Source organism: Scophthalmus maximus, chromosome 19 (assembly GCF_022379125.1).
Source record: "Scophthalmus maximus strain ysfricsl-2021 chromosome 19, ASM2237912v1, whole genome shotgun sequence".
NCBI lineage: Eukaryota > Metazoa > Chordata > Actinopteri > Pleuronectiformes > Scophthalmidae > Scophthalmus > Scophthalmus maximus.
In genome coordinates this window covers 19,135,308-19,162,467 of record NC_061533.1, presented here as the reverse complement: position 1 = coordinate 19,162,467, position 27,160 = coordinate 19,135,308, and the positions used below count along the sequence as shown (strand labels likewise).

General features: G+C 41.6%; 1 protein-coding gene across 1 annotated transcript in view; it reads right to left on the bottom strand.

The window, feature by feature from the left end:
• si:dkeyp-14d3.1 (transmembrane protein 132C) overlaps positions 1 to 27,160 on the bottom strand; it is a 119,737-nt gene that overhangs the window by 5,596 nt on the left and 86,981 nt on the right. The window contains exons 4-7 of the mRNA XM_035641034.2: positions 25,279 to 25,465; positions 10,944 to 11,087; positions 5,118 to 5,326; positions 216 to 489 (exon numbers count right to left, since the gene is read on the bottom strand). Coding sequence (XP_035496927.2) covers positions 216 to 489; positions 5,118 to 5,326; positions 10,944 to 11,087; positions 25,279 to 25,465 — 814 coding nt within the window. The remainder of the gene's footprint in view (positions 1 to 215; positions 490 to 5,117; positions 5,327 to 10,943; positions 11,088 to 25,278; positions 25,466 to 27,160) is intronic.

Sequence of the window (27,160 nt, the reverse complement as noted above, 5' to 3'; positions counted from 1 at the left end):
AGCAGTGAGGGGTATTTGGAGATGGACAAGTGGCTCAACCATTTCTGAAACAGGACTGAGTGATATCAACAATTAACTTGACGAGTAACAATCTCAGATCTCAATATTGCCATTGACATGTTGGCCAAAATGAAAATAAAATAACAGCCAAGTTGAATTTCAGCTTGAACTAACATTTAAGGAGCAGTGCCCTTTAAAGCTGACACACGACCCACCTGGATTGTGGTCATGCCCACGTCCAGTCCCATCAGTATCCTCCTGTCCAGCAGCTGTGCAATCTGGGGATCCTCCACCTTCAGGAAGTCCCACACCAGCTCCGTGATGTCCACCTGCCAATCAGTGCCCAGCATGAAGCTTGTCTGGCCTCGAGGATCAGCTGACTCAGCTACAAAATGGGTCAGGACTCTAACCATGGCATGCTGGTACTGCAGAGTGCAGCTTCGTCCTCGTCTTTCTTCATCGTCCTCATCCTCGCTGTCCCGTGTTGACCTGACATAAAAAAAAGAGATATACTCTAGGGTTGGTAATGGTAGTTGCTCCACTAGACTGAAATATCTCAACTAACTACTTAGTGGTAGTTATTTGATGGATTACCAGTAAAATTTAGTGCAGACATTACTGATCCAAAGATAATGAATCCTAATGACTTTGCAGCCATCATTATTTGACATTTGTGGTTTTGAGATAAATATGACAAATATTACATGGATTGTCATTAAATTTCTCACACACTTTCCTCTTCCTCAAAGTGACGAGCCTCAGCCATACTAAGTGTTTTATGCTAATAATCAATGAACTGCAGTCTGTTGTCTTTTCAGCAGCGTTTTCACTTAAAGCGACCTCAGCCAGATGTTCTCGGGCTTAGCAGTGTAACTCATACAAGGATGTTTACCCGACAAGGATCCGGTGATGAACAGTCCAGCATATGGCTAACCATTTTCCTCTTTCAGTGACTCTGCTTCACCATTTAGGAGCACCAGGTCTGGACTGTGAATGTACACACACTTCCTTACTGCTTAACTTAATAGCTTCCCTGATTGCTCGGTTGTTGGCGAGTCTCATTTTTATTACTGTAGGCAACAAATCAGCCAACAGAAGCTCAGCTCTTTCTCACCAGTAAAACTGCTTGTAGTGTGACAAACTAGGTCTAAATGGTTACAATACTGGTGCAGTGTCTTTAGATTTTGTCCATAACTGGTGTTTTCTTTCTTCTTCTTAATTTTAATTTTGCCTTAACAAACAACTTTATAAAAACAAGAGATAAAGCACCTTGAGATGTTGAGAAAGCGATGTTTGAATGCTTGATCTGGGGGAATAAATGCTGTTGCAGGTCTTCAGTCTTTCACTGGGACACAATTGGGATTCTTGCAAACAGAAAAGTGCTTTGTCAACAAAACTACTAATCATATATTGTACTGTGGACTTAACAGCAGCCATCTTCATTTGTTCCTCTTCCTCTCTTTCTCTCTCACACGAGCAAAAGTTGCCATCATGATAAAGGGGAGAATAAAAGAAATTGATCTCTTATTCTGTTTTTTTCTTGCGATTATCCACTTGTCTCTTTCTGTCTAGATCCCCTGAGAAATCTTACTGCATGGCTTAAAACCTTTGCTGGCCTCGATGATTAACTGAAAGGCAGTCATTCACAGAAGACATGATTCTACTGTGGGTATTAAAGAGGATCACTAAATTCAGGATTCGACAATGGCTAAAGAATAGTATGTGATTCCCAGTTAAAATTTTGACTGAACTGTGGAGTCTAAATACAAGTCAAATTTTACTATTACTACCTAGTAACTAATACTTTTAATGTAGTTCTAAGACTATTTTACTATCTTTTCTTTGTTTGCTGCTGTTTGCCCCTGAAACCTTCACATCAAAGTATGGACCCACAACATTAAATATAAGCAACAAGTTGAAATAAAACAATGGTCAAAAAGGCTTGAAAAACTATTTCATTAGAACTGTGTGGGTGTGGTTTGATCAGAATAGACCGACAGTGACCTAACAACCCACCTGCTATTATCAGACTTCAATTCAACTGTTGCTAATTCCTGATTGGTGCATAGAACAGCATCATCTTTTTTTCTGAATGAAATGAAAGGATTGGAGTGTAATCATCAGCCAAGTCTTGCCATTACACCTGATCAGGATGGATATGTATTGATCTGTTTGTAGAGCTGCTGTTTGTCGTGCATTACACTGCTACCACGTCTCTAAATTGAGTTTTTAACAAAAACGCTTGTTACAATAGGTCAGCAAGTCACTTGTGCCTGAGCACGCCTACAGTATGCTACCTCCTCCACTTATGACTTTTATGTCATCAGAAGTGGAACACTGCATCAAAAATTCCCAGGTATGGGTTGGTCAGTAATATTCCTCTGGGTACTACAGCTTCCTCCCACAGTCCAGAGATATGTGTGTTAGGTTGATTAGAAAGTTTTCATTGGCCGTATGTGTTAAAATGAGTGTGAATGTGTATTTGTCTCTGGATGTCGGATCTGCGATAAGACTGGTGACCTGTCCAGGGTGAACCCCGCCTCTTGTCAAATGTCAGCTGGGATTGGCTCCAGCCCCCCCCTTGACCCTCGAAGAATAAGCGTTATAGCTAATGATGGATTTTATCAAATGTATGAAACTGCATCACTAGGTTACTTCATTCCATCGTGGCTGAAGATTCAAATTTGCATAATAACAAAATAACATGTAGCTACGTAAATAGTAGAACTTGTTCAGATAAATTATTTATATTTTTGAATCATGAATTTGTGATCGAACGTTTACTTTCTTTTAAAAATTCCTATTCTCCTTTCAAAGATTACTTTGCTCTATTGCCTCAACACTCTCTCTTCAGTTATTTGCGTTTTATATGCAGAGGTGATTGCTGCCACCATCTCACAATTATTCCAGTGGTGGTAATTAAAATGTCTCACTAATGACGGCTTTGGTTTTAGAATCATATCCTATGAGTGTTTTAAGAGTGAACTGAATTTGTTATTAATGGTCAATGAACTGAGTACTGGCATACTGACAGAATCACTGTTTAAACAGTATATTTATAAGGACATTTATACATGCGGGTATTAGTCAGATGTAATGGATTCAGGAGTAAACACTCTGACAGTGAAGTCCAACCATTTTAGCTCTGTTATAAATCTGATATGCCACTGCTTGTGCAGCCATCTCAAAATCTAATCTCAGGTTAATCTAATAAACAAATCACACTCGGCACCGAGAACAACCTGCTTCACAAAGCAATTTTTTTCTCCGCTTCATTCACTTCCAGGCCCAGATCTGACTTCAGAGGAGATGCTGCATATTAATGCGTGTGCCATGCTTATTTTTGTTGTGCCCTGTGGATCGTGTGCTGTATTTGTTGTGGCAGTGTGCCGCATTTTATTTTCCGCTGCAATAACATGACGAAGGTCATTTGCACAGAAATAGACAATGCTGCTTCTGTATAAAGCAGTTCTATATGACAACGGTTGATGTGTGTTCGTATCTTGTAGGGAATTTGAGTGCAGCTGTTTGTTTAACACTAGCAGCGCTCAGTATAGTTTACACACTCAAATTGAGTGATAAAAGGTAACCGCAATACATTTTAAAGCACTATAAAACAAGTGTGGGGGGGGGGGGGGTATCTCAATACATATCTTGAAGGAAGTGTTAAATGAGTGGTGCATACCCGAGTCCTCCTCCTACACTTAGGTTTTCTGTCTGCGAAGGCTTATCTTGTCCCTGTTTTTGACAGGACTTAAGAGAGGGAAGAGGTGAGCTGTACAGGCAGTGTCAGTCTTAAGCTATGTAAGGAGTTCTTGTGCGATGATTCTACTAACAGGCCTGATTTCTCTTTATTTCTCATTTCTCTCTCTCTCTCCCTCAGTGTGACCGTGACTTGTTAGCCAGCCCGGTAGAGGAGGGTCCTGCCTCTTGCTGCTGTTGCTCACTGGCACAGTTCCTTGTGGACTCACCGAGAGTGGACCAATGCCCATTCTCATCAACAGGCATAGTGTTACTTCGCAAGGTCACGCCTGCTATCCCTCGATAGACAAAGACGGGTGGAAGACAGGGAGGAACAAAGCTTCCTGCCGCCCAGCAGCAGTCGCGCTGGCGCCAACACTGACAACACAACTTGGCTGTCCCCACTGCTAAAGGCGTGCCAGGGCACAGCTGGGAAAAGCAACATCCTCGACAAGCCATGGCAATAGTCGAATGCTGTACCTCTGTCACTCAAAATCAGGGGGGAGCAGGGATAATTAGAGTGGCCACACTGGTGCGTGGGATTACTGCAAGTCCAACCTCGACGCCTTTTCCAGAAGTAATTACTGCAGGTAGGCTGATAGCTGCTCCATCAATTGATGGATTTCAACAGTCGCAGGGTAGTACTGCACAGCGGCGTTGGCAGAGGTGCTGCCAGTGATGAGGCCCTATGGGAGAGAAGTGACCTCCAGACAGCTCTAATAATGGTCTGTCCTAGTGACGATTAAGAGGGGCAATGGCATGCCACCTTAAGCCAGTCGTAATGACAAGCTGTATTGCACAGGTCAGCCATTTTGTGCTCAGCCAAGAACCACCAGCAGGACTGACATCAGGAAGAGACAGGTGGAGTTGTGTAATGTCACATCATTATATTATCTAAGGCTGCAATGACTGAAATCAAAAACATCACCTGGAATAAATGCTACTTGTTACCCTCTTAACTTTGTGCTGCAGATGTTGAAGACGGACTCTGATCATTAACATTTATTTGATACCAACAGTAAAATCCAGAAGCATGACAATAATTTTACAGACTCACATTTTTTTTTATTTATGAATTATAGTTGAATCCAATCAAATTAAAAGTTGCAGGATTACCCTGATGTGTTGGTTCACTGGATAATGGGAGAATACCCCTTAATTACACTGCACAACAGACGACACAAAATATTTTAATTTACTGTCCACCATCCGATTAACCTTTCACTTGATTTCTTTATTGTAAGTAACCACAAGAAAATAATGTTTGCTCCTTTGTACTTTTGCCTTAGTCTAATAGCATCAAGAGGTTTGTTAAATAAGAGAGCAGAATACATGTCACAAAGCCCTGAAACTGACAGACACGTGCGGTGCTGTACCTCTGACTGGGAGCAACGATGGGCACCCTCCACCCTTTGATCTGGCTGAGCTCCGTGTCTGACACCTCGATCTGGAGGGGAAGTCGAGGGATCCACACATTGAGCTCCAGCTGAGCGCTTAGGTATCCGTAGGTGAAGTTCACCATCATCTTCAACTTGCCCTTCATCTCCTTGCCATTTACGAAAATGTAGTCACACCTGTCTGACACCTGCGTGGGAGGAGAGGGGGGTTAAGAGAGGGAGAGAGAATTTAAGTTGAGCTCTTCTGACGGTTACACCCGATGACTGCAGAGTAAATTGCACAGTGCAATGTACTGTCCACTGTAGGCCAGGCCCTTCCAAGTTGATTATAAGGCTTCACACTCCCGAGCTCTCGACTGATGCCGTGGTCATGTAACTACTTTGAACAAGATGAAAGCTTCTGTATCTCCTCCACGCTCAAGAAAGTGGGGAGGAGGGCGGCAAGGACATCTTTGACCCTGAGGGGAAAACAGGTCGTGGTGTGCTCTTCTATTATAGTTCAGCCTACAGCAAAAAGAAGAGCCAACAGATGGAAACTAGTAAGATGAGAGCAGTTGTCTCTTGATAAAATGACCAAACACAAAGCCATCTGTTTCATAAATTGCTTTACGAAAAAAATGAGTGGGCCAATTTTGTGTTATCAAAAGACACAACTCCTTGTTGCTTTGACTCACTGTCTTTGAAGCCCCCTATACTACTACTACTACTACTTCAACTACTTTTTTTCCACATGTTTGACTAACATCCAGAATTTTCTCCATCTCCCTTTCTCTTTAAACTCCTTATAATATGGTCACACAAGTTTTTCAAATAGCTACATAAAATACTAAAAAATCAAAGAAGGATTCTAACACACACACACACACACACACACACACACACACACACACACACACACACAACCATGGCTAGGTCCAAATGGAACCAGAGGGTCTTTCTACCTCCAAGTTTTTTTCTCCACAGCGAGATAAAACCGCAAACAACCATTCATCATGAAGAGGCGGCAGGATATCCTCTGTGACCAGGAAGAAAACATTGTGCGTGACAGATTCTATATCTTTATGTGAGCTCCCTCTAGGGTGAAGCCAGCAGGAGAGTTTCTGTGGAAAAGACATTTGGTGGGTTTGTTTAAATGAAAGCAGATATTCACGTGAATTGCCTTTATACTCAATACTGTGTGTGTGTGTGTGTGTGTGTGTCTGTGTGTGTGTCTGTGTTTGTGCTTGTCTGCGGCATGCTTGCTTGCTGGCTGAAGTAGTGGAAATTGTGGGAACTTGTGAGATAGCCTTCATCAAAGCCTTCATCCACTGTGTACACACATGGATAATGGCTGATATCCAATATACAGAGAAATCTATTATCTATCTTTGATTACTATCTGTCTTATTATTGACTGAAACCAAAATATTTTCAAAATATGTACTAACTGTAAATGTAAAGGAAATTTCCATGCACACCAGCATATCCACTCAAGCAGGTTATTGTTTTCACCCCTGTGTGTGTGTGTGTGTGTCTGTGTGTACAAAATAACTCAACAGCACATGGAGCGATTTTCGCCGAACTTGGTGGGAATATTACTTGGGAAGGTACCTCTGGTCAAAGGTCAAGGTCAACAAAAAATATGGCCCGGTATATAATTTATATAATTTTTTGTGATAAGTGACACCATGCATTATTCAAAGATATATAATATATTTTTTTAAGGTATATGGACATCTGAAATGTGACCAGGGCCACTAAATAGACTCTTCCTTTTTGTACAGGGGCCACAAGCCAAATACATTTTTGGGAGCTGGTTCAGTCTTTAACAGTCCAGTGTATCTTATAAGTAAATTTAGGTTTTGTTTTTTTCTTTAGTTTTTTTTGGAATGGAGTGAAAAGTAGAATATTTCCCTGTGAGATCAAGTTCAAAGTAACCTAAAGGACCATTTTTAAATGGTAAAAAAAAAGGAAAAGTTTCCCACCCAACAGCAAGCACACAAAAGCAGTGGTACTTTTTGTCTGTACACTGACAAGAACCAGAGCCAAGAATCTCTAAAAACCCCCGATGTGAAAGATGAAAACCCTGCTGCAGGGCATCCTTCAAGGCTACAGCCAACCCTTCAGAAAACTTCTGTTCAGGACTGCACAAGTCCTGCCGTCTCCCCACGTGCAGGATCAGTGGATATTTGCTCTATGTTATTACAGTCAATAAAGAGAGCAGTGGTACCTTGCTCACGCACTGGTGCTGCGCGGCACTAAAACGTAACTGGGACTGACAGAGTTGCCCTATGTAGCTTTTGAACATTTTTACAACGGCGGCGCTGCTCTCCTGGCTACAGTCAGTCATGGAGCAGATTGGGCTCCATCAGGGCTCCCGGTGTGAGAGTGTGTTTGAACTGATAAAGATGTCAGAGGAGTACCGGCTCCTTATCAGCCATCATTGTTCGTCTCTTTCTCTCCCACTACACTCAGTCTCCTGAGACTGAAGAGCCTTTGACAACCCCTTCATCTCAGACTTCCCTCACAAGTCGGGGATCGGCAACTTGTCCGACACAAGCATTAGGCAGGCTATACAACACCGATATAACAGATTCATTGACCATATCTAACTGCGACATGAATAATCAATACAAATGGATAAACAAATATGTTTATCCTATCTTATTTTTTTTTTTTACCAACTTCACAAATAAACCCTGTATGAGGCCATTTTAAGTTTATTTCCAGTAGGAGAAGAAAGTGTAAATAACTGTGGGATTTATTAACATACAGCTCTGCTTACAGTATGTCCCATGACAGGGAAATGAACTGCCTGCTGGCATTTCTTCAATCTATTCCCAAACAATCTCAGCAGAAACAATTATGGAAAACATGGCAGCTGACGCCCAGCCATCAAAACACATTACACTGAAGTGCTTGCACCTTCCTGCTGTGTTGTATTATTGGGCAACATAGCTCCATAATTTTTTTAACATATAAAGACCCCCCCCTAATTAATCAGCAACACCCTTAACCCCACCCTCCCAGCAGGATGTGGCACACTGAGGGTTGGACGCTCTCTGTGAATTGCACGCGCTCCGTCATCCTGATTCACAAAGTATCATAAACGTCCAAGAGAATCCGCTGCCACATTAATCAAACACATTAGGCAGCTAACGGGAGAATACTTACAGAGGACATTATGGCTGTCTCTGGATCTAGCCAAGGAAATTAACAACTCGCTAGACAGATACAATCCACAGCAGATATGAGCAATGGGAGTAGAGAGCATGAAGGTGGGCTGAGTCTGACTCTGGCTTGTACACAAGAGTTGGCATGACAGAAGCAATTAAGCCGCTCAGACTCCTCTACATAAGCTACACCGCTCACTTCAACGCTAGGGGAACGTCTCTACATATTCTAATAGCCCTGCTTCATGATAGCAGCGGGTGTGAGAGCCCACATATTGCATGACCTTCAACAACTACAGCTCGTGGTTAATATGGAGAGAGATAATGCTCTGGGAAACTCGTGAATTCACAACGATAGCACGTGTTTCGGTTGCTGTTTTAATTTAGTTTAACATCTATATTCTGAGAGACAGAAATTTGTTTGGTGCACGAATATGGAAGTACGACTTACTAATATTTAAAAGATTGCGTGTCATTAGAAGCCCAAACAGAAATTCACTTTTTTAACATTTTAGACTCAAGTTTTATTCACGTAACTTGTGCCTGACAGACTGTCTATAACTTTATATCTTTTACCTAACAGCTACATATTTATATTTTCAGCGGATACACAGAGAAATTAGTAATTACAGAAATAATAAGTCACGTATTCAGTCTCATTATCTCTGTTTCTGGTCTCCACCAAGTCCTGAGAGAAATATCTTTAGCTCCTAAGACATGCTGTGTAGCTGGTTACTAACTTTGTTTGTCTGTTGTTTGGTGTTGAACGTTGGATCTCAGAGCTTTATCAGAGCTGGAGAAACAGGTGACTGACGCTGTTTGAAGCATAGCAGAGAAAACAGTGAGGGTGAATCAAAATAGTGAAGTTGAGGGATTTACAGTATAACCAAAATAATGAAACTGAGTGAGGGGAGCTGCAAAATTAAGTAGTAGTAGTAGTTCTTCGTCGGTTGTGCTTAATTCTTAATAAAACATAGAAGTAGTAATGTGATCCATGGTTAATATGTACATTTGATTATAGATTATAAGTTTTTAACATGCCTTTATTGTACTGTTTTTTGCTCCATGTCAAACTGTAGAGTTACATCCTTCTGTTTGCCCACACATAATTTAACACACAGCCCATACAGTAAAATCACACTATGTACATATCAACTTTGAAAAAGGCCAGAAAAAGCTAAATGTGCATGCAAACATGTGAAGGCAGAGTCATATTTAAACCTACACATGCCAGGAGAAATTTGTTCAAACAGGACAAACCTCCAAAGAGGTTTTAGAGAAGAGCATGTGACCTGAGGTATTTCTTTCAAATTCACTGGAATTATATGGCCACAAGTGAGTAGAGGCATCATTTCATGTGCACAGTGATTCATTATTCAGGTTCGATGTCACTCTGTGTTTACTTGTCGCCCATTCCCTAGGTCAAAATTGGATAAATTAGTCATGTTGCATACATGATTGCAGGCTATGATGAGAAAAAAAGAAGAAAAAAAACTACCCTGAGTGAGCAGCAGTGAGCACGCCAGATGAACGCTCTGAACTAGAGATCTCAGCGGCAGAGCAGTGAAATAGCTTTGACTGTAATTTAATTTCCCTCTGGAACTTACTCAGCCCTCCGTAACTCGCGCATTAGACATGTTAAGGTGGACTGAAGTGGAAAAATATTCTCCTCTTCCTTAGTTTCTAATTTTTGTTAATTACCAAACTCTTGTTTACATTGCTAATTACTAATACACTGGTTTGGTTTGCTGCATCCTGCTTTCCTTTCTGATCTCGTCAGGACCAGACAGTATACGTGATTGGAAGGAGCCTTTGTCAGAGCCAGTTGCTGTTTCTAGGCACGGAGCAACATCTCTGCCACTTAAAAATGTCTTTTTTTTCCCCCTCTGTTTTTTCATCATGTCTCTCGGTAGATTATTAAGGATCTAGGATTCTGCCGGAGAGCAACTTTTTTTTATTGGAGTGCATAGCCATTGATGCCAGTGCTCAACGTTATAACACTATGTGACTTTTTATTTTGTTGTGCCTTGAGCCCCAGGTTTGAAACAGGGCCCTTAAAGATAAAGGAAAACTTGAGCAGCAGTCAGCTGCATGTCAAACACATACACTTCCATGTCGTTTGCCAGCGTTTTTTTCCTTTCTAGAGGAGACATATGTGCTAGACATAGAAAACCGTAGTCAAAGACACATTTTTAAAAAGCTTACAGTATTGATTTCACGTAAGCATTAATGCAACTCGTGTAGAGCTTGACAAAACCTGCATAGTGTCGGATCAATACATATTTCATTATAGTTTGATTTGGTATTCACTTGGTATTGCATTTGAATTGTTCTAAAAACCAGCATCAACTTGCAAACCTAAATATATTATGAAGGTGAATGAACTGTATATTTACACACATTATGACTTTTGACCGCACTGACATCCTTTGAGAAAATCAATTTACATACTAGAACAAAAGGAGCAGCAATTTTGTACTGTCCACCAAATCCTTTCCATATTCATATGACATGGCTTCACCTTGTCACACACTGTTCCTGCTGCTAATGTCAAACTTTGTGAACATGTCTGGGGGTCTGGGCTATGCGCAAACTACTTTTTTGAAGAGATTGCGATGATTTCTCTCCGTGACGAACAGTTTATCTTACTGACCTTGACCACATCTTCATCCGTAGAACGACACTTGACTGCTTCAGAGATATCAGTGACAGAGGCGTCTATTCCAATGGTGACCACCTTCACCGGGACAGCCACTGTCTTCCCAGTCAGCACGGCGGTGTTCAAGATTTCAGAGTCCTGGAGAGGGAGAGAGAGAGAGAGAGAGAGATTGAGAGAGAGAGAGAGAGAGAGAGAGAGGGAGAGAGAGAGAGAGAGAGAGATCAGCACTACACTGGTCAAAGGCCTGGCACAAGTCTTATCCAACCAATGAATCACAGATATCAGTTTTCAACTATCTGCTCAGAGAGAACAGAAAAAGTGAAAGTAACAAGTTGTATCAAAAATGACCCGAAGTAGATTTGCACAATTACTGCTCAATTAGTGAATGATGGCAGCTGGTGAGCTCACTGTAATGGACATTGTTACAGCAGCTAAATACCAATGCCATTTAAACTCAGTTAAACCAGGTCCACTGCAAAACAACCGCCCACTGTAAAACCAGAATCTAGTTTGAACTTCCCAGTCCTCGTGTAAAGAATTTCATCAGCTTTTGAACGTGTGTGTGACGGCCCCCTGTCCATTCAGTGGTTGTTGTACTTTAACTGTCTCGCTGTGGTGCAGCTTGATGCAGGGGTTTGACCGAAGGACTTGATTTCAGCATCCAAACAGAACAGGAGTGCCTGGGCAGTAAAATAAAACCACCAGCCTCCAGTGTGGCTGTCCATTCCCTGCCAGCGCCAGCACCTTTTGCTTGTTTAGCCTTTGTTTCATTTTTTTACTCCACAACCATGCACTACACTGTCCACATACTGTAAATCCAAATGAACACCACTGATGTTGCTGACAAAACATCCCCCATCTTTTCTTGTTTCATGAAAATTTGAGTCATTTCCCATTTTCTTTTTTTTTTTATCATGGCCTATGTGAGCCGGGTTGTGACATGCAACATGCAGACTACTGTCTCTGTGAAAATTACATTTGATATTGCAAAAGTATTTGTGCTGAGTATTTTTCCACGCATCATTTCCCTCTCTCCTCAGACACATTATCAATAATATAACTCCAAGTCACACTGAATGTTTCTGTTGCCAGGGTTGTTTCAGCTTCAGTTCATTTTTCTCAGATCCACAGTAAATTGAGGGCTCTCTGTACAGTCTCTTTGGTGGTTGCGATTACCCTGCACTTGTGCATGTGTAATTATGTAGTAAGAGTAGAGCCAGGAGACGTCTCAAACTTGGCCTGGTTGAAATACACAGCTAACACGGTTATATAAAGAGGAAATTATAGATTTAGGGTCATACATGTACAGTAGCTGCTGATTGTGATAACAATAGCCTGAATGTTTTCAGGTTTGCCAAAAAAGTGTGTCATAATGTGGACTAACAAACTTAATTATCAAGATGTAAACTACATATATAGGACGTACACCAGCTATAAAGAAAACATCTTTAAGCTGAAGGTTGTGGCTTTCTCAATTGACTAATAAGACTCAACACTTACACACATTTTAAGCACTTTCTTTCTCTGAAATTATACAGCATATTTTTCATGATAAAACAGGCATCAGAAAGTCAGGTATTAATTTTGATTGAATATGTGGCTAATGGATTTTGGTTTTCTTAGGAAAATAATATATTTACTCAGCACATCATGGAGCTAATATAGCAGCAGCTGTTGTATCCGTCTAGTACTTGGGTTGCTTTATGTGCAAAAAGGTTTCCAATATTTGTATTTTAGAAATTATATCTAAATGGTCGTGTAAAACCTACATTGAAACGACAATATTGAGGCCGTACAAAATACAGAATAAAACAATAAAAGTCCTTACAAAACCCGACATCAGGGTAGGATATATTGCTTTCCAGGGTTCAATCAGGGCTACAATCACTTGATTTAAATCATTCAATCCGAGTCAAGTGTTTTCATCAACTAGAACTAATCTAAAATGTTTGTGTTTTACTTTGATAAGGACGAGATGAAGATTTCCAGAGTTTGAGTTACTAAAATTGACTAAAGATTAAAAAGGCGAGGTTGGCTAAATACTGTATGAATTAAACTAACATGAACTTTCATCTGAGGGACTGAATATTAAAATATGACTAAATGAACACACCGGTGCACCAAAAGCACCGATGCTGTAATTTGCCCCTGGACTGCAGTAGAAGTACTTTTAATGAGTGACCTCGGCGTCGTAGATAGCCCTCGTTCTGTAAATTAAAGGGCACAGCTTCATTACTCTGAACAGGAATCCTTACCTTTTATTGTGCGCACATAAATGCACTCTCTCTCTCACACACACACACACACACACACACACACACACACACACACACACACTATTGTCACAGAAGATAATTGGGGCCTATTAAGATAAGTTTGACTTAACTTTTGCTCTCTGGTCACCCATGTACATTGAATTGTCTCTTCTGCACTTTAATTACGCAGATTGCTCTGGAACCTGGGCACCACAGTAGCTGCCACTGAGGTCAGTGCACCTCTGAATACTTCTACTGTACCAAGAACACAACCCTCTTGCTATTGGGGAAGTGGAAAGGCTTTGGCTAATTGTGCAGCTTGACAAACCTCTCATTGTAAGCTGTTTTCATTCTGCTCTTGTGATGGTCTTGCACAAAAGCCTGGCACTGATTTCTTTAATTTCAATGGGCATGGACCCGAAGTCACCCTTTATTTGTCTCTCCTTATAGTGCTTTGCCAGCACTAAAGACATTTCTGTGCTATTCTATTGAGGTAGCAACTATTATTTTTGTTCTTTTAACAGAAGAATCTAACTCTGGAGTGATGTCTGCTGAGTAAAATATCCCATTCATTTCGAATAATATCGCTTAAACTGACAGGCGCAGACAGAACCAATTGACAGTGTCTGACTCCATGTCACCATAGACAGCGGGAAAGCACACACGACTTGTACAAGGCACTGTTAACTTGCTTTCTAAAGACTCACCATGTGTCTGTGAGCTTGAGACTCAGAGTCATTCAAAAAATGAGAAAAGGAGGATTAAGTTTGGTTGAAAGGCGCTTGGTCGTTTGTAAGCATCATTTACACAGACCATTCAGCTTTGGAGTTAAATGATTTTTAGTTGAGCCACGAAATACCAATGCATCACAAAAAGCCACTTAATCTTCAAATGAATTTTCATTACAATTTTATAGACTGTGACAGTGTTATATAGCAATATACCGCCCCCCCCCAACTCCCTGTGTCGCTGACTTTGATTCAATTCCCCTTTAAAATCGAGGATTGCTGTAAATTAACTGGGATTCCTCCATTTCCAGGGGGTCATCTATGATACATGATGGGGTAAATGGCTGGGACCTGGTGAAAGCAGAGGCTAATGTTAGATTAGAGCAGCTGGGGATGACCCAGCAGGCTGAGAGCAGCAGAGAGCAGGGCCTGGTCGTAATAAACCACAGCAGGATCCCACAGTGACGCATCAATGGTTCACACTCGCAGACATAGATAGCACAATTAAACACAAAATGGAGCCCAGTGGTGCACATCAGCAGTGTTACCCAGTCAGGGTTCAGTAGTATAGATGAGGATGCAATGAAATATGGCCCTTTGAATGTGGAAAAAAATGTCTATTACATGATCATATGTTTTATTATAGTCAGAGATAAATGAGTTTATTATTTGAAATGTTAGATATACAAAAGGGAAATTTCACAAAGAATAATTTTAACTTAAGATCTGTGCCTGCATTGTTCTTTTTGTGAAAAAGTTGCTATGTGTAGTACTTTGTGTTTCTCATTATCTTGCTCTAAGGCTTTGTCCATGGACCACTGGTGCAACTTCTTCAGTCATTCAGTCATTCACTCACTTACTCACTCAGACAGCCAGTCAGTCATGGACATCACACAGTCTGTCACAGTCAGATGTTTAGTTGTGGCGACCTCGCTGTGGCGATCTAACCAATGAGTGAGTCTGGAGCCTTTGGGACCCCCAAAGATCTCAGGCCCACGGCCAGCTGCTCGTTGTTCCCACTTGCTTATCCAGCCGAGTAAATGTAGAAAAGGCTGAAGCCCAGTAACACATGAAGCAAATAGCCTATCACCTCTTCACATTGGTCAAGAAGGGTGATGTAGTAGCAGCACAATATTGGTGCAGTTATCTGAAAATCAGATTTGAGTACTACAACAACTGAAAAAAGAATCTTCATGTGAAGCAAGGGTATAAGGGACATTTATGCTAATCAAGTTTCTTCAAGTCATATCTTTCTTTCCTTCAGCCCTCTGTGTCCTCCTTTTTGCCACTCCACTAGAATGTGAAGGAAAAAGATAAGATTAATAATACATATATATGACTTTCCTATGCATGCATCATTCTTTGTTGTTTATTTGACTTTCGACAGTCGACGCTAGTGTTTGTGCTTTACTTACAAACCAATCTGCTCCTTCAAGTCTCACAGATAGGAGTCTTTTTGTTCAATAATCTGTGAGAGAACTGCCTGTCTGCTTTATCAATGATCTCTGTATTAGAATTCAGCACACTGCTGTGGCTGGTAATGCGTTCTTGGCCGTAATTTCTGCCCGTGTCTCGGTTGGATCTGAAAATAAGTGAGATTTATGGTGTCAGCCTGAGTGACATGGGCAGCATGCGAAGTAGTGAAGCGGCCTGTCCTGGTGTTGCCTCAGCGCTTTGCTAACACATCCACATTCTGACCCCACCATCTTGGCTATCATTTTTGTGGTTGTCTTCAAGCCAACATGCTGTCTAGATAAACCCAAAAGCACAAGTCAGGAAAGTAAAAACCCTATTGAAGCCAAAACATTTAATCTGATTGATGACTTGTCATGTCATTGAGTCTCTTTATGATCTTTCATGTCATTTCAAGAGCAAAAGCTTTAAAAAAAAAGAAAAAAAGAAATATGCCAATAGTCCACTAACCTATAGAGAATGAAATATTCATATTTCTGATCAACTTGGTGATAAGGTACATGCACGTGTGAGGAAACTGAAATGGGAGTCGATGGACGGTGAATAATATGCTGCAGACATTAAACACCACTCAGTCTCAGTGTCCAGATGCTATTAAGCAGACCAAGAGAGGTGTCCTTTCATCAGCTCCTCTCTCCACAATGTGCATAGCTCAATGTGCCACTTCCTCACCTCAATTCCAGTGTGCATTTAATTGGCTAGAATCAAGGAACATGGAGGAGAGTGGGAATAAAGGCCTTGCTAGCACCATGCAGAGCGATACATCACTGCATGACAGGGCATTGAAGTGGTAGGATGGCTGTGAAGCCAACACACTGCCTTTTAATGAGGGTCCCTCTCCTGCTCCCTCCCTTTCCCTAACCAATCTGGCCCCTCCAAGAATCAAGCAGCTCCTGTCCTGTCCTCTCCTTCCCCATTTCCTTGTTTCTTCCAGGCTGACGGGATGAGGGTGGCTGCAGTGCGTGGCACAAATGGACACATCTCCACTCGGCAGTCATCCTTCACTGCCTCTTAAAACCCCTCTAACCGCTTTTCAGTGGCAGTCTGAGGTACACCCCGGTCAGATAGCTGATCCACTCGTTACCGTTGGCCGTGGCGGGCTAGGAAAAGATTAACTTGATGGCTGCTTTGATAGAGGATCTGCTCTAGAAAGTGTCAATTTGAGAGGAGTGGTAATGAGGTATCATGCTGAGGATCACACGGACACAGTGAATGGAGCCGGGTTATTAGTGGTCATGTCTAGGGCCACTTCAATAGGTTCCTCGTTCAGTTATTAAGAGACATTATAGAAAAGGCACTTCATTCCCTGTCAAGGTACATTTTAGGTCAAACTCACTTAAGTGGAAACGTGTGACTGAGCTGAATTGTTCAGCTGATTTTAAACAGGCATACATTTGTGCGTGTAACTTCCAAAAAGACACTACGTATATTGTTTCTGTGTTGCGCACCCTTGCTGCATTGTGGTAGATTTCAGTGGATGGATGGATGGGTGGATAGATGGATAGATAGAGAGGTGTACTATATTGATCCCAAACTGTTAAATTCCTAATTCGGTTGGCAAGGCAATTCAAATTACCCAGCTAATGCAGCCAATGCTGAAGTGCTTGAAACCTGCGACTTCTCACTTGATTTATGACGTCACTAAACATTTTCCTCAGGAGTTTATGGTCTCAATCTCCAGTTTCAAGTTTTCACACAGTTTTCACAAACACAGCACAAGGTGAATTTTGTAATTTTGGTAGTTTCACACTCACTGTAGTGACATAACCCTTATTTTCAACAATAAAGTGAATAAAAATGTTTCTATAATGTTGAAATATTCCTTTTCAGGAATTAGTTCACAGGCAGAATCCTCAATGCTTCTTGCATCATGTGAGGTTTCTCAAACATCAGGGGCTTATCCACCGAAATCTAAACATATAATCATTTAAATGGCTAGTTCCATCACTTAAGTGTCCCTGACCGATAAATAAAAGAAGCATCTTGCTTCTAAATGTCTGGCCTGAATTTGACTTCTGAGGATAAACCCATTGTGACTGTGAAAGCAGCAAAAGAAAGCAGACATCAAACGACAAAATGGTTTGCACTGAAACCTCCAGACAATTCTCACAGTAACTGAAGTAAAAATAAACAGAAATCCCTTAGCTTAATGGACTCAGTGGTGAAAAAAATTATGTTGTAGTTTTCCCCTCACAAACTTCAAAGGAAGGGCAGTGGAGCTGCTCTTTCAGTTATGTAAAACGATTCACACAACAGTGTATAGACAGTATTGATTTTTTTTTTGGTCAAATTGAACTGGTCTCATTTGTAAATTATTTATGAGTATAAATGATTTATGGGTAAAGTGACTGCAGGGAAGTGTAAAAATGACATGTTGCTGACAGGACAAATCACACCACAAATATTAATTACATTAAGAAATGTGCCTAAATCTGAAATCTTATCAAGCACCACTGCTTTATTTTTAATATTAATATACAGAAAGTAGAGGAAGACACCTTAAGCACGGCAGGAGGTAGCGTAGTGCTGCATCCATGCATCTTCAGAGTATATCTTTCAAACCCATCTGTCTGTAATTTGAAAGTATATTAAGAGATTGCTTAATAGTGTCTGGTCTGTGCATACAAAGTAAGGTTTCAAAAGAGGAATTATTGAGGGTTGGTGCTGGAAGGACGGAGCCACCCCCTGGAGCCCAGTGGCCCTGGATTGCACCTTGTGCGGTGAAAAGGAGCTTGTGAATAAAACATGGCTGGATGTGGAAGCACTATATTTTAAGATTATAGAATGAATCGCCTGCAATTCTTATGAATACCATACCTGTAATACATCTAGATCAATGGGTCAGGAGGGAGGAGCGGGTGTCCCTGGAGAATTTCGACAACAGTCAGAATCAGCCCTCGAAGAATCGAGGTCAGGCACCGGGGACAGAAGCAGCTCCCTGCTCACCCGAAGACGAGTGGGAGAGCTGCAGGAGCTCAGGGGAGCGAGCAGGCGAGTTCTTTGACTGATGCCGGTGCTGGTACAGCAATGCCTTTCTCGCACCCCTGCTGTTTGCCCATTGAGCCAGGGCCCGGAGGCCAGAAGGCAGGGAAACAACCCTGCTTGTGCCAGTCTGCTCAATTTCAGCCCGATATCTATCACACTCAGACGATCGATGAAGAGTTCTTCACTGACAGCCAACCATGCCTGTAGGGAACTGACCTCCTGATCTTTGTCTGATTTCTTCACCCGTCTCTGATTGAGATCCATACTGCCAGCTTGGCTTGGCTTAGCTCGGCTTAGCTGCCCTCTGGACACAGACCTCTCTCAGCAGGCACAAAGGTCATCTCCACTGTAGAGTCCATTACCGCTATAAAAATAGACACATTCCTTTCAAACCGCAATGGGCTGAGATCAAAGTGAGAATGAATAGAACTGAGCCAGAATGTGGGATGTTAACAATTATGTGGAGATGTAAGATATGGCCATGTGCAGACCCTGTCACTCTGAGATTGATCTGTCAGTCTGGATCTTCCCTTCACTTCATCCCTGCATTTCTTTTGCCTTTCTGTACAAACTTTTTTTCACCACTACTGACAGGGTTAGGAGAACTGAAGGGGCTCCAGCAATAGGGAGGAAGGTTCACTGCATTCCATTAGAGAAACTTGAATATAAGTGGTTCCACAGGGTACAGGTCTTAAACATTTTCTGTAGTCACAGCAAAATAGCTTAAATACACACACAGTGATTGTACATTAATCACTGAATGCATCACGCGCAATCTTCTGAGAATTGCACAGTAAACAAGTAATTTGACCTCGCTGCTGGCAAAAAAGTAAAAAAGTAACAAACACATCCCGCTCACTTTTAGATTTCTTAGTATACAATCCTCTACCTGAGTGACAAATGGTACAGTCGTCCACCAACTCACTCACTCGTTTGCAGTGAAAGTGAAACTGAGTGTCAGCTGGTCCAAATGCCTTATACATCCTGTGTTGACAAAGGAATTAACGGACATGAAGGGACTCCGATCGTGTTCTGGATTAGCTGCGCATTTGTCACGGTCCATTGTCCTAATCAGCATTGCATGTAGCATGCCACGTGAATACTGCTGCAGCTTCAATTAGTGCTACCACTTCATCATCAGCCTCTAAGCTGTGGTAGATGCTAATGGATTGCTCGCATGGGGTCCATCCATCAGCCCCTTATTGTAAACTGTATGACTCATGCTTTGTGGAAAAAAGAATAATGCTATTGCTATCCTGTTCCACTAAAACAGCAGGGGCATGCAACAGCCACCGCACTGAGACTAAACACAAGTGGCCGAGGTTATTATACAAAGGAAATCAGGCACTTTCATGTTAGGTGCACAGTGCCTGCTCTTCCGGTAAACAGCTTGCATGACTTTGTATGAATATGATGCAGCTCTGCAGGATTAGCTGGCATATGAGTGCTTATGTCTGCGTGTCTAACAATGTGTCTGATTAATGGATCTCCAGATTTCTCTTGCCTCGCAGAAAAGATGTGCATTACAACAGAGGGAATGGAATTGAAAGGAGTAAAATGAAACATTCATTTGGGGATGTTGATAGATGACTTTATCATGTGAGAGCAGAAGTGGCCAGAGAAGGCTGGGGTGATGATGTATTGTTTAACGATACATTGGAGCGGTATGTGAATACAAACGGCTGCTTTCATTTCTCCGCTTCTCCGTGGCCGCAGCGCTCGTCTGACTGAGCACAGTTTGGTGTCTCGGCTGGAACAGGAAGACTGATGAGTCCAGATATGATGTATGCCCTGTCCTCCTGCTCCCTCTCCATCACCGGGCATCCACAGCATGGGTAATGATGATGAGGGCAGCCTGGACAGGAGCGTATTACTTCACGATGGTAAAAGATAATGGACCAGCCTCCTGCTGTGCAAGGGAATCGGCCCAGGCATCCAATTACTGTCTTTAAGATCCATCTCAAGATGACCCAAATACCACACAGCTCACTGTGAAACTGTATGTGAAACAGAGGATGCCAACACAAGGAGGCGGAGGGTGACAAGGGAAGCAATTAATCTACATCGTTAATATATTAATGTATGTTTGTCTGGAGCAGGCAGAGCCAATATATGGAAAGAAGGGTGGAGAAAAAAGAAGCAAAGATCTGACAAAGCAGGTGAAGAGAAGACAAGCCAGGACAGGCAGGTAGTGTTACAGTCGACAGAAAGCGTTCTGAGGCATTTCGCTGGAAACTGACTCAAACTTTTGAGTGCGCTTTTGATTTTTTTGCTTTTGAAATAATTGCTGCACTTGCAGAACTGTGGCTTCAACGCTTTAAAACTGGTGACAAAGTGGTGAGCAGCGCTCGGAGTCCTCCCAGTGCAGGTGGGTCTGTGACAACACACAGGAGGAGCCCTCTTCAAAGGGAAAGGAAAAAAGAGAATTCATCTTTCAAAGCGATGCTGCCGCTTTCCCAGAGGTGTCACCCACGGCTTGGCTGGGGAAACGCAATAAAAGACCTTTTCATAATAATCAATTCTAGCGAGGGCACAGTTATTCACAAAACGCTATAAATGGGCAGGGAACAGGTCTGACGGACCATTGAAGTAATTGGCCATAAATGTGATCAAACCCCAAATAAGCGTTCCATTACTAATAGTCATTAGCTTTATTACATTACAACCTTTTAGCGACATGGTCGGTTATGGATCCTTATTCAGTTTATGGGATTATTTCTGGTCAGAACACATTTGCAGCAGCTTTTCCATTATGAAAAAATACAGAAGAGCTTCTTAGACTAATTAGCGCTAATTACAGATGAAAGGACTTTCTAGAACAAAACCACAGAGCTGTTGTGTCAACAGATGCTTTCAGCATGCTCTGTGAAGTCTCCCCTCTCAACTTGATTAAAAAAGATTGGAGAAGTTCCCCACGTGTTTCTCTCTCCACACTATCTCTGAAAACACCCTCCTTTTTACCTCCAAGTCAGTTTATCCCCCTCTCTTCTTTTTCCTCTTTCTCTCATCTGTGACCTTGATTTATTGCCAACATTACTTATCATAAACATGTTCCTTTATTGCAAAAAAAAAAACAATAACCACAAAAATGGCATCAAATATAATCCACGGGAAAAGGCTTTCAGTTCACGTTTGTGTGGAGGTACAATACTGTGGCTGACTACAGAAGCAGCTGTAGACAATTATAGTTCTTTAAAAGCTCCATGAAGCAATAGCAGATAGCCATTTGCTTTTTCTTCACAAAGTCCAGTAATTTCTTACTGAAGTTATGTTTCTTCGTAGTGTTCAGCAGCTAAAAACCAGATGAGATAAGAAGATCACTAGGATCTTCATTAAACGCCTGATACACAAATCTGAGTAAAGATTAATTACTATTGTTTGCTCAGAGAAAAGAAGCTTAGTGATTTTTCAATTATTAATATTCCCATATTGCACAGGGAGATCGCCACCTTACAGTAATTCAGCTTTTGGACTGTGAAGTTAAAATCCTACCCTAGTCTTAAAATCACTGTATCCTACCATGTGAGCCTCTTTGTTACTGGCAAGTGGACCCCCCCACACACACACACACATACACATTTCATGTCTGCTACAGTTCCGTCTTCACCGCTCAGTCACTACTTAGTGACTTGAGTTCAGCGCACAGTGACCTGTTTTCTAACGGAATAGCTGCATGGGTTAGGGGGTTAGTTTGTTTTCCTTTTGGTGGAGAGAGGCTGCTGTGTCTGTTGACAGCACTTCTCCTGCATTACCTTACTTCCTCTTCTCTATCAGCCAGGATTTTAGCACAGGGGGAGGGAGAGGAACTTATCTGTGGGCCTTTCATGTCACAGTGATCCCAAGTAATCTAATTCAACCTTCCCCTTGTGTGTATCTTTCATACTAGTACATGCAGATTGTAAAAAAACGTGTGTGTGTGTGTGTGTGGAGAGAAAATGGGTCAGAGTTAGTGTGTTCAGAAAGTGTCTGCATGTACTGTATTTTTATTGTGTGTTAAGTACATTGAAAAGGAGGAGGAGAAGGAGATGCACTAAAAATAAAATGAACAATGCCCAAATCAACTACTTTTTCTACAAATGTCTAACATTGACAATATAAAGATAGATAAACATATACAGATAAAGATACACACACACACACACACACACACACACACACACACACACACACACACACACACACACACACAATAGTTCCATCTATATAATACACATGAGACATGATTCATCTTTATCTCTTGTGCTGCTTTAGCCGAAATTATCCTGTCCCTAATTGATTTAGCCAAGTTAAGCAAATAATTGCAATATCAGGTTAACAGGAACTGGATTTCTGTCACTGTGAAAAAAACAAAACCCAATGTGATTTATAGTGAGCCATAAAATCACAGACTTCCATGAAAAGTGAGCAGAATAATCAGAGTGAAAAAGCCGACACTTTTATGATTGATTGATGATTACATGCTAGACTTTGGAGGGGTTGCACTCATTTACAGATTTGTTTGGCAGAAACATTAGAGGATGTATTGCCTTCTATAAATGTATGCAAGCCACATGAAATTAAATCATCATTTATGATAAACATGTCTTTTAAAATGTGTTGTCAAGGGAGCAGGCTAAAGCTTATTCTTTGGCTGAATCTCTTTTGCAAGTAGAGCCTTTGCGAGATAATCATGCAAATCGTCAGTTGGATATGCAGTTTTTTTGGGGGGGTTTTGCCAGTGGAAGGTGCTAACTATATATTCCTCGAGCAAGGCAAGCAGGCTGTTGATACATTGGTGACATGAATAGGATGTGAGAGAAGGAACTCAAACAATACAGCAGCATTGGACACATAGCTTCAATTATCCTGAGAAAGGATCAGTGGGTGAGGATGTGCCACATTCTTCTGAATCCAGGAACAGCCGCCCACAGGCGTCTATCATCTACACAGCTACGAGCAATACTTACAGAATAATATTGAAACAACAGTCAGGTCTGTATTATGCAGATTCTGAAGCACCAAAATAGAAATGAATGCAATCTCTGTTCTTAGTAACCAGCGCTGATGTGAAAGCACATCTTTCTCTTTAGTCAACACAAGTTGATGTCGCTCATTTCTTTCACCTGAATGGTCTTGATCTAAATCTGAAGTGGTTGCTCTACAGGTCACTGAGCAACGCTGTGGAGATGCACGAACGGCTCTCTATGTGACGCTCTACAGGGAGAGCTTTGGTAAATCTACACAACGGAGTAACTCTGCCACTCTGAGGGAGACACGGCTTCAGGCTAACCCTCAATCCAGAGCCACCCTCCAGACGCCATCTGAGGCATGCTGGGAGCTACAGACGCTCTCCTGCCCTGCTCCTCAACACACTCTGCAGTCACAGACCTACATTACAGCTCTGACTTCTGTATCAAAGCACCAATGGTGGAAGAAGGATTCAGATCCTACGTTTAAGTATCAATATACGATTAAAATGTTGCAGTAACTATGCATGGCATGCTCCCACCTTGGGAATTCATAGATGTCATCACTGAGATCCTTGCTTCATCAAAGATGATCTTAGTGTACAGGTCAAGGTCAATGCACAAGTACCTGTAAAGCCATTTCTTGTAGAACCTAGTAATTTACATTGAATTCCATGTCTACCTAAGGAAAGAAACAAAGTTGGTGGTGTCTCATGAGTTGAAATACACCATGTGTTATTTTTGTTATCTGCATTAATCGTTCCTCATGTCAGAATTAAACCTTCCTCATGGAGAAGAACCCTCTCCATCATCTCAAGGATGAACTCTGACCATTTACTACATTCATACAAGTACTCTATTGAAATTTTAGGTGTCAAAGATAAAAGATACTCATTAACCTGAAGGAGTATATGTACCTTTTTTTCCCCTTCTTTTTTTTATTAACACTTTTAGCAACGCGGGTGAGCACTTTGTGTTTGATGTTTGATGGCACAGTCAATGCCAAAGTTATGTTTCACATGTTGAGAGGGTTTGTGCTCTAATTTGTTGGTTTTGACAGTCTGGCATGTACGAAGGTGTATCTGTTCTTTTGTTGTGATTCTGCTACTGTACTTGTTATGTTTGTAGTGTCTTGTAAGACCATGTAGACTGGGCACATTTTGGTGCATGACACTAAAATGAATAAATTACAAAAATTACAAATTGTTACAGCTAGTCATTTTAACTTGAGAGGGATATCTTTAATTTGGTGAGTGTAGAATTGGGTGGCACCTCACACGCGACCGATTTATATGGGTCGGTTGGTGTAGGACCAGCATTTAAAACTATTGTTACTATTGTACTAATCAGATACAAAAGTATTTGCCTGTAGACATTTCAAGAAGTTTATTGTACATGTACATGTATTATTATAGATTCTATTTTAAAAGTTAGTTTTAATCTGAAGAAGAAACCACTAAGCACAGCTGTCAGATTAATGTAATTAATGAAATATAGTGGAAAAGAAGCAGAAATTAAAATACCCTGCACTTATGCATGGTAATGTTTTATTAATATAAATGCGTTATTATCAAAAGTATTTTCCTTCACATGACGTAAAAGCAAATATCCTGCTTGCTATTTCAATTTTGATTTATTTTATTTTGTGAGAGAATACTTGGTGTAACCTAACCTGACCCAATAAATCTGTACAAAACATGTATCTCATGTTCATCTCTCTACTTCAGGCTGCCATCGGTCACGCTTAAAAGTCTGAGCCATTTCCAATGCAAAGTATTTTATCCATGTGCTGAAAGCAAACATTTGCAAATGGTGATTCACGGTGTAGAATTAATAGAATATGGTGTTCTATAATATCAAGATGCCCCATTTCACATTCAGAGTGATGCGTGTGCAGCCAACTATTTAGGTGTTGCAGTCAGCTGGAAGTGGCATCACTCACCATGGCCAGGGGCACGATGCCTGCCAGGTCCTCCTGCGCCAGTCGGATCTCCGTCTCCGCCTCCTTTGTGGTGGTGCGACTGGCCGGGTACTCGACCTGCCAGGCCATCCAGCGGCTGCCCAACGGCTCCGGGAAGCTTTCCATTTTCAGATCCACCTGGAGCACCCTCTGAACTCCCATCTCAGACCTGCCAGAGTGCAGCAAAAGAGAGTATCAGTGGATGGATTAGCAGATGGCTGGGCAAAAATAGTGTGCTTGTGTGTGTGTGTGTGTGTGTGTGTGTGTGTGTATGCGGGTGCTCATGTGTGTCTGTTAGCTCATTCAACCTACTGCTATAATGACGACAAACGGTAAAGGCTGATGAATGTGTCTGCAGCTGAAATTTGTGACATTTTACCTACTGAGATTCTTGAAAATGTCAAGTCGCTTTGTGCTTGACTCTTTGGTCAACCCCTCCACTTCATGGAATAATATCACTTTCTTTTTCTTCATTCCCCTTATTCCTGTCCCCAGGTGATGTGCACTTTAAGAAAGAGCTATAATGTCTGCTCCTCAGAGCAGTTCAAAGGAATGCCTCACCAGGTGTCACCCCCGCTAAGATGTTGATGGTCGGGTTTGTCACCGGTGCCCTTGTTTGCCCCAGCAGAGTGTAAATATACGGCATGCTTCAGCACAATCTACAGCAAGCCTGAATTAAGTCAGACAAATGGAGAGCACTGATAATAAAATTTCCCATGGCGCCATAAGTCTCTGGTGCTCAGGGTTTAAATATAGCCTGGAGGCAGGAAAGGTCAGCTCTGCTCAGGAGCCGGAAGAGATGGGAAATGGCACAAAATCTGTTAGCCATGTCTTGCATGTCAAATGGCGGGGACTCTGGGCCAATAAATTTCATGCATGGTCTCTGTGGCACACCGACACCAAAACAACGTATTGTAATTTGAGCATGGTGAAGAGGGGAGAGACACAGAGGGGGAGAGATGAATACATCCTCATGGTCTTTTGTTAGAGGAGGGTGCACGTGCCTGTAACATGGAAAACAATGCAAAACACACAACAGGAAAAAAAAGAACCTTTAAAGCTCATTGTAGTATGAAGCAAAGCTAACTTTACCATAAAGAGATATAATACATACGTGGTACATTTTGGTAAGAAAGCAGAGCAGATGTATAACATCCTAAATTATAAATAGGGGACTGAAAACAGCAAAACTATAAATAATAGAAAATGTTATGTTCACTCTCATATTCACATAGGTCTGACATCATTCGCATATTACTCAATTTAATTCTGTGAGAATGAAGGATTTGTTGCGCTGCAGAACACAACAACCCAATTTTCATATCCAACAGAGGTGAGTATAAATAATTAAGATGACAACCACATAACTTGTACCGAGCCGTCGAAGGCGTAGTATGACACCGTGGGCTTACATAACTATCCTACAATACTTTGGAAAAAGACAGATGCTCAGCTCTGCTGGCAGACCGGTAAATCTACGAGCTTCATCAGGCAAACAGGGCTAACAGATGATTTACTGAGCGTCCAGAAATAAACCTCTGAGTGCTCCACAGTCACCAAGCATCACATAGGACTTGTTTCAGCCTTCAGCCCAAATGGCCTAGTTTGTACAGCGCAGGCACCATTTTTGCTGTTGACACACGGCGTTCGACAGGCAGGCGAATGGAAGAGACTGTGCAGCAGAAAGGTTTGATTGTGCTGTACACACACTTCCCACATACAGGAGCGACGCTCAAGACTTTCACAATGTTAAGTTGTCTGTTATTAGCCCCTTTTTTTTTTTCCTCCTTTCCTTTCATAGATGTCAATTATTTCCCTACTTGCACAATCCAGTTGCCAGAGTTTAATAGCAGCTGTGAATTTT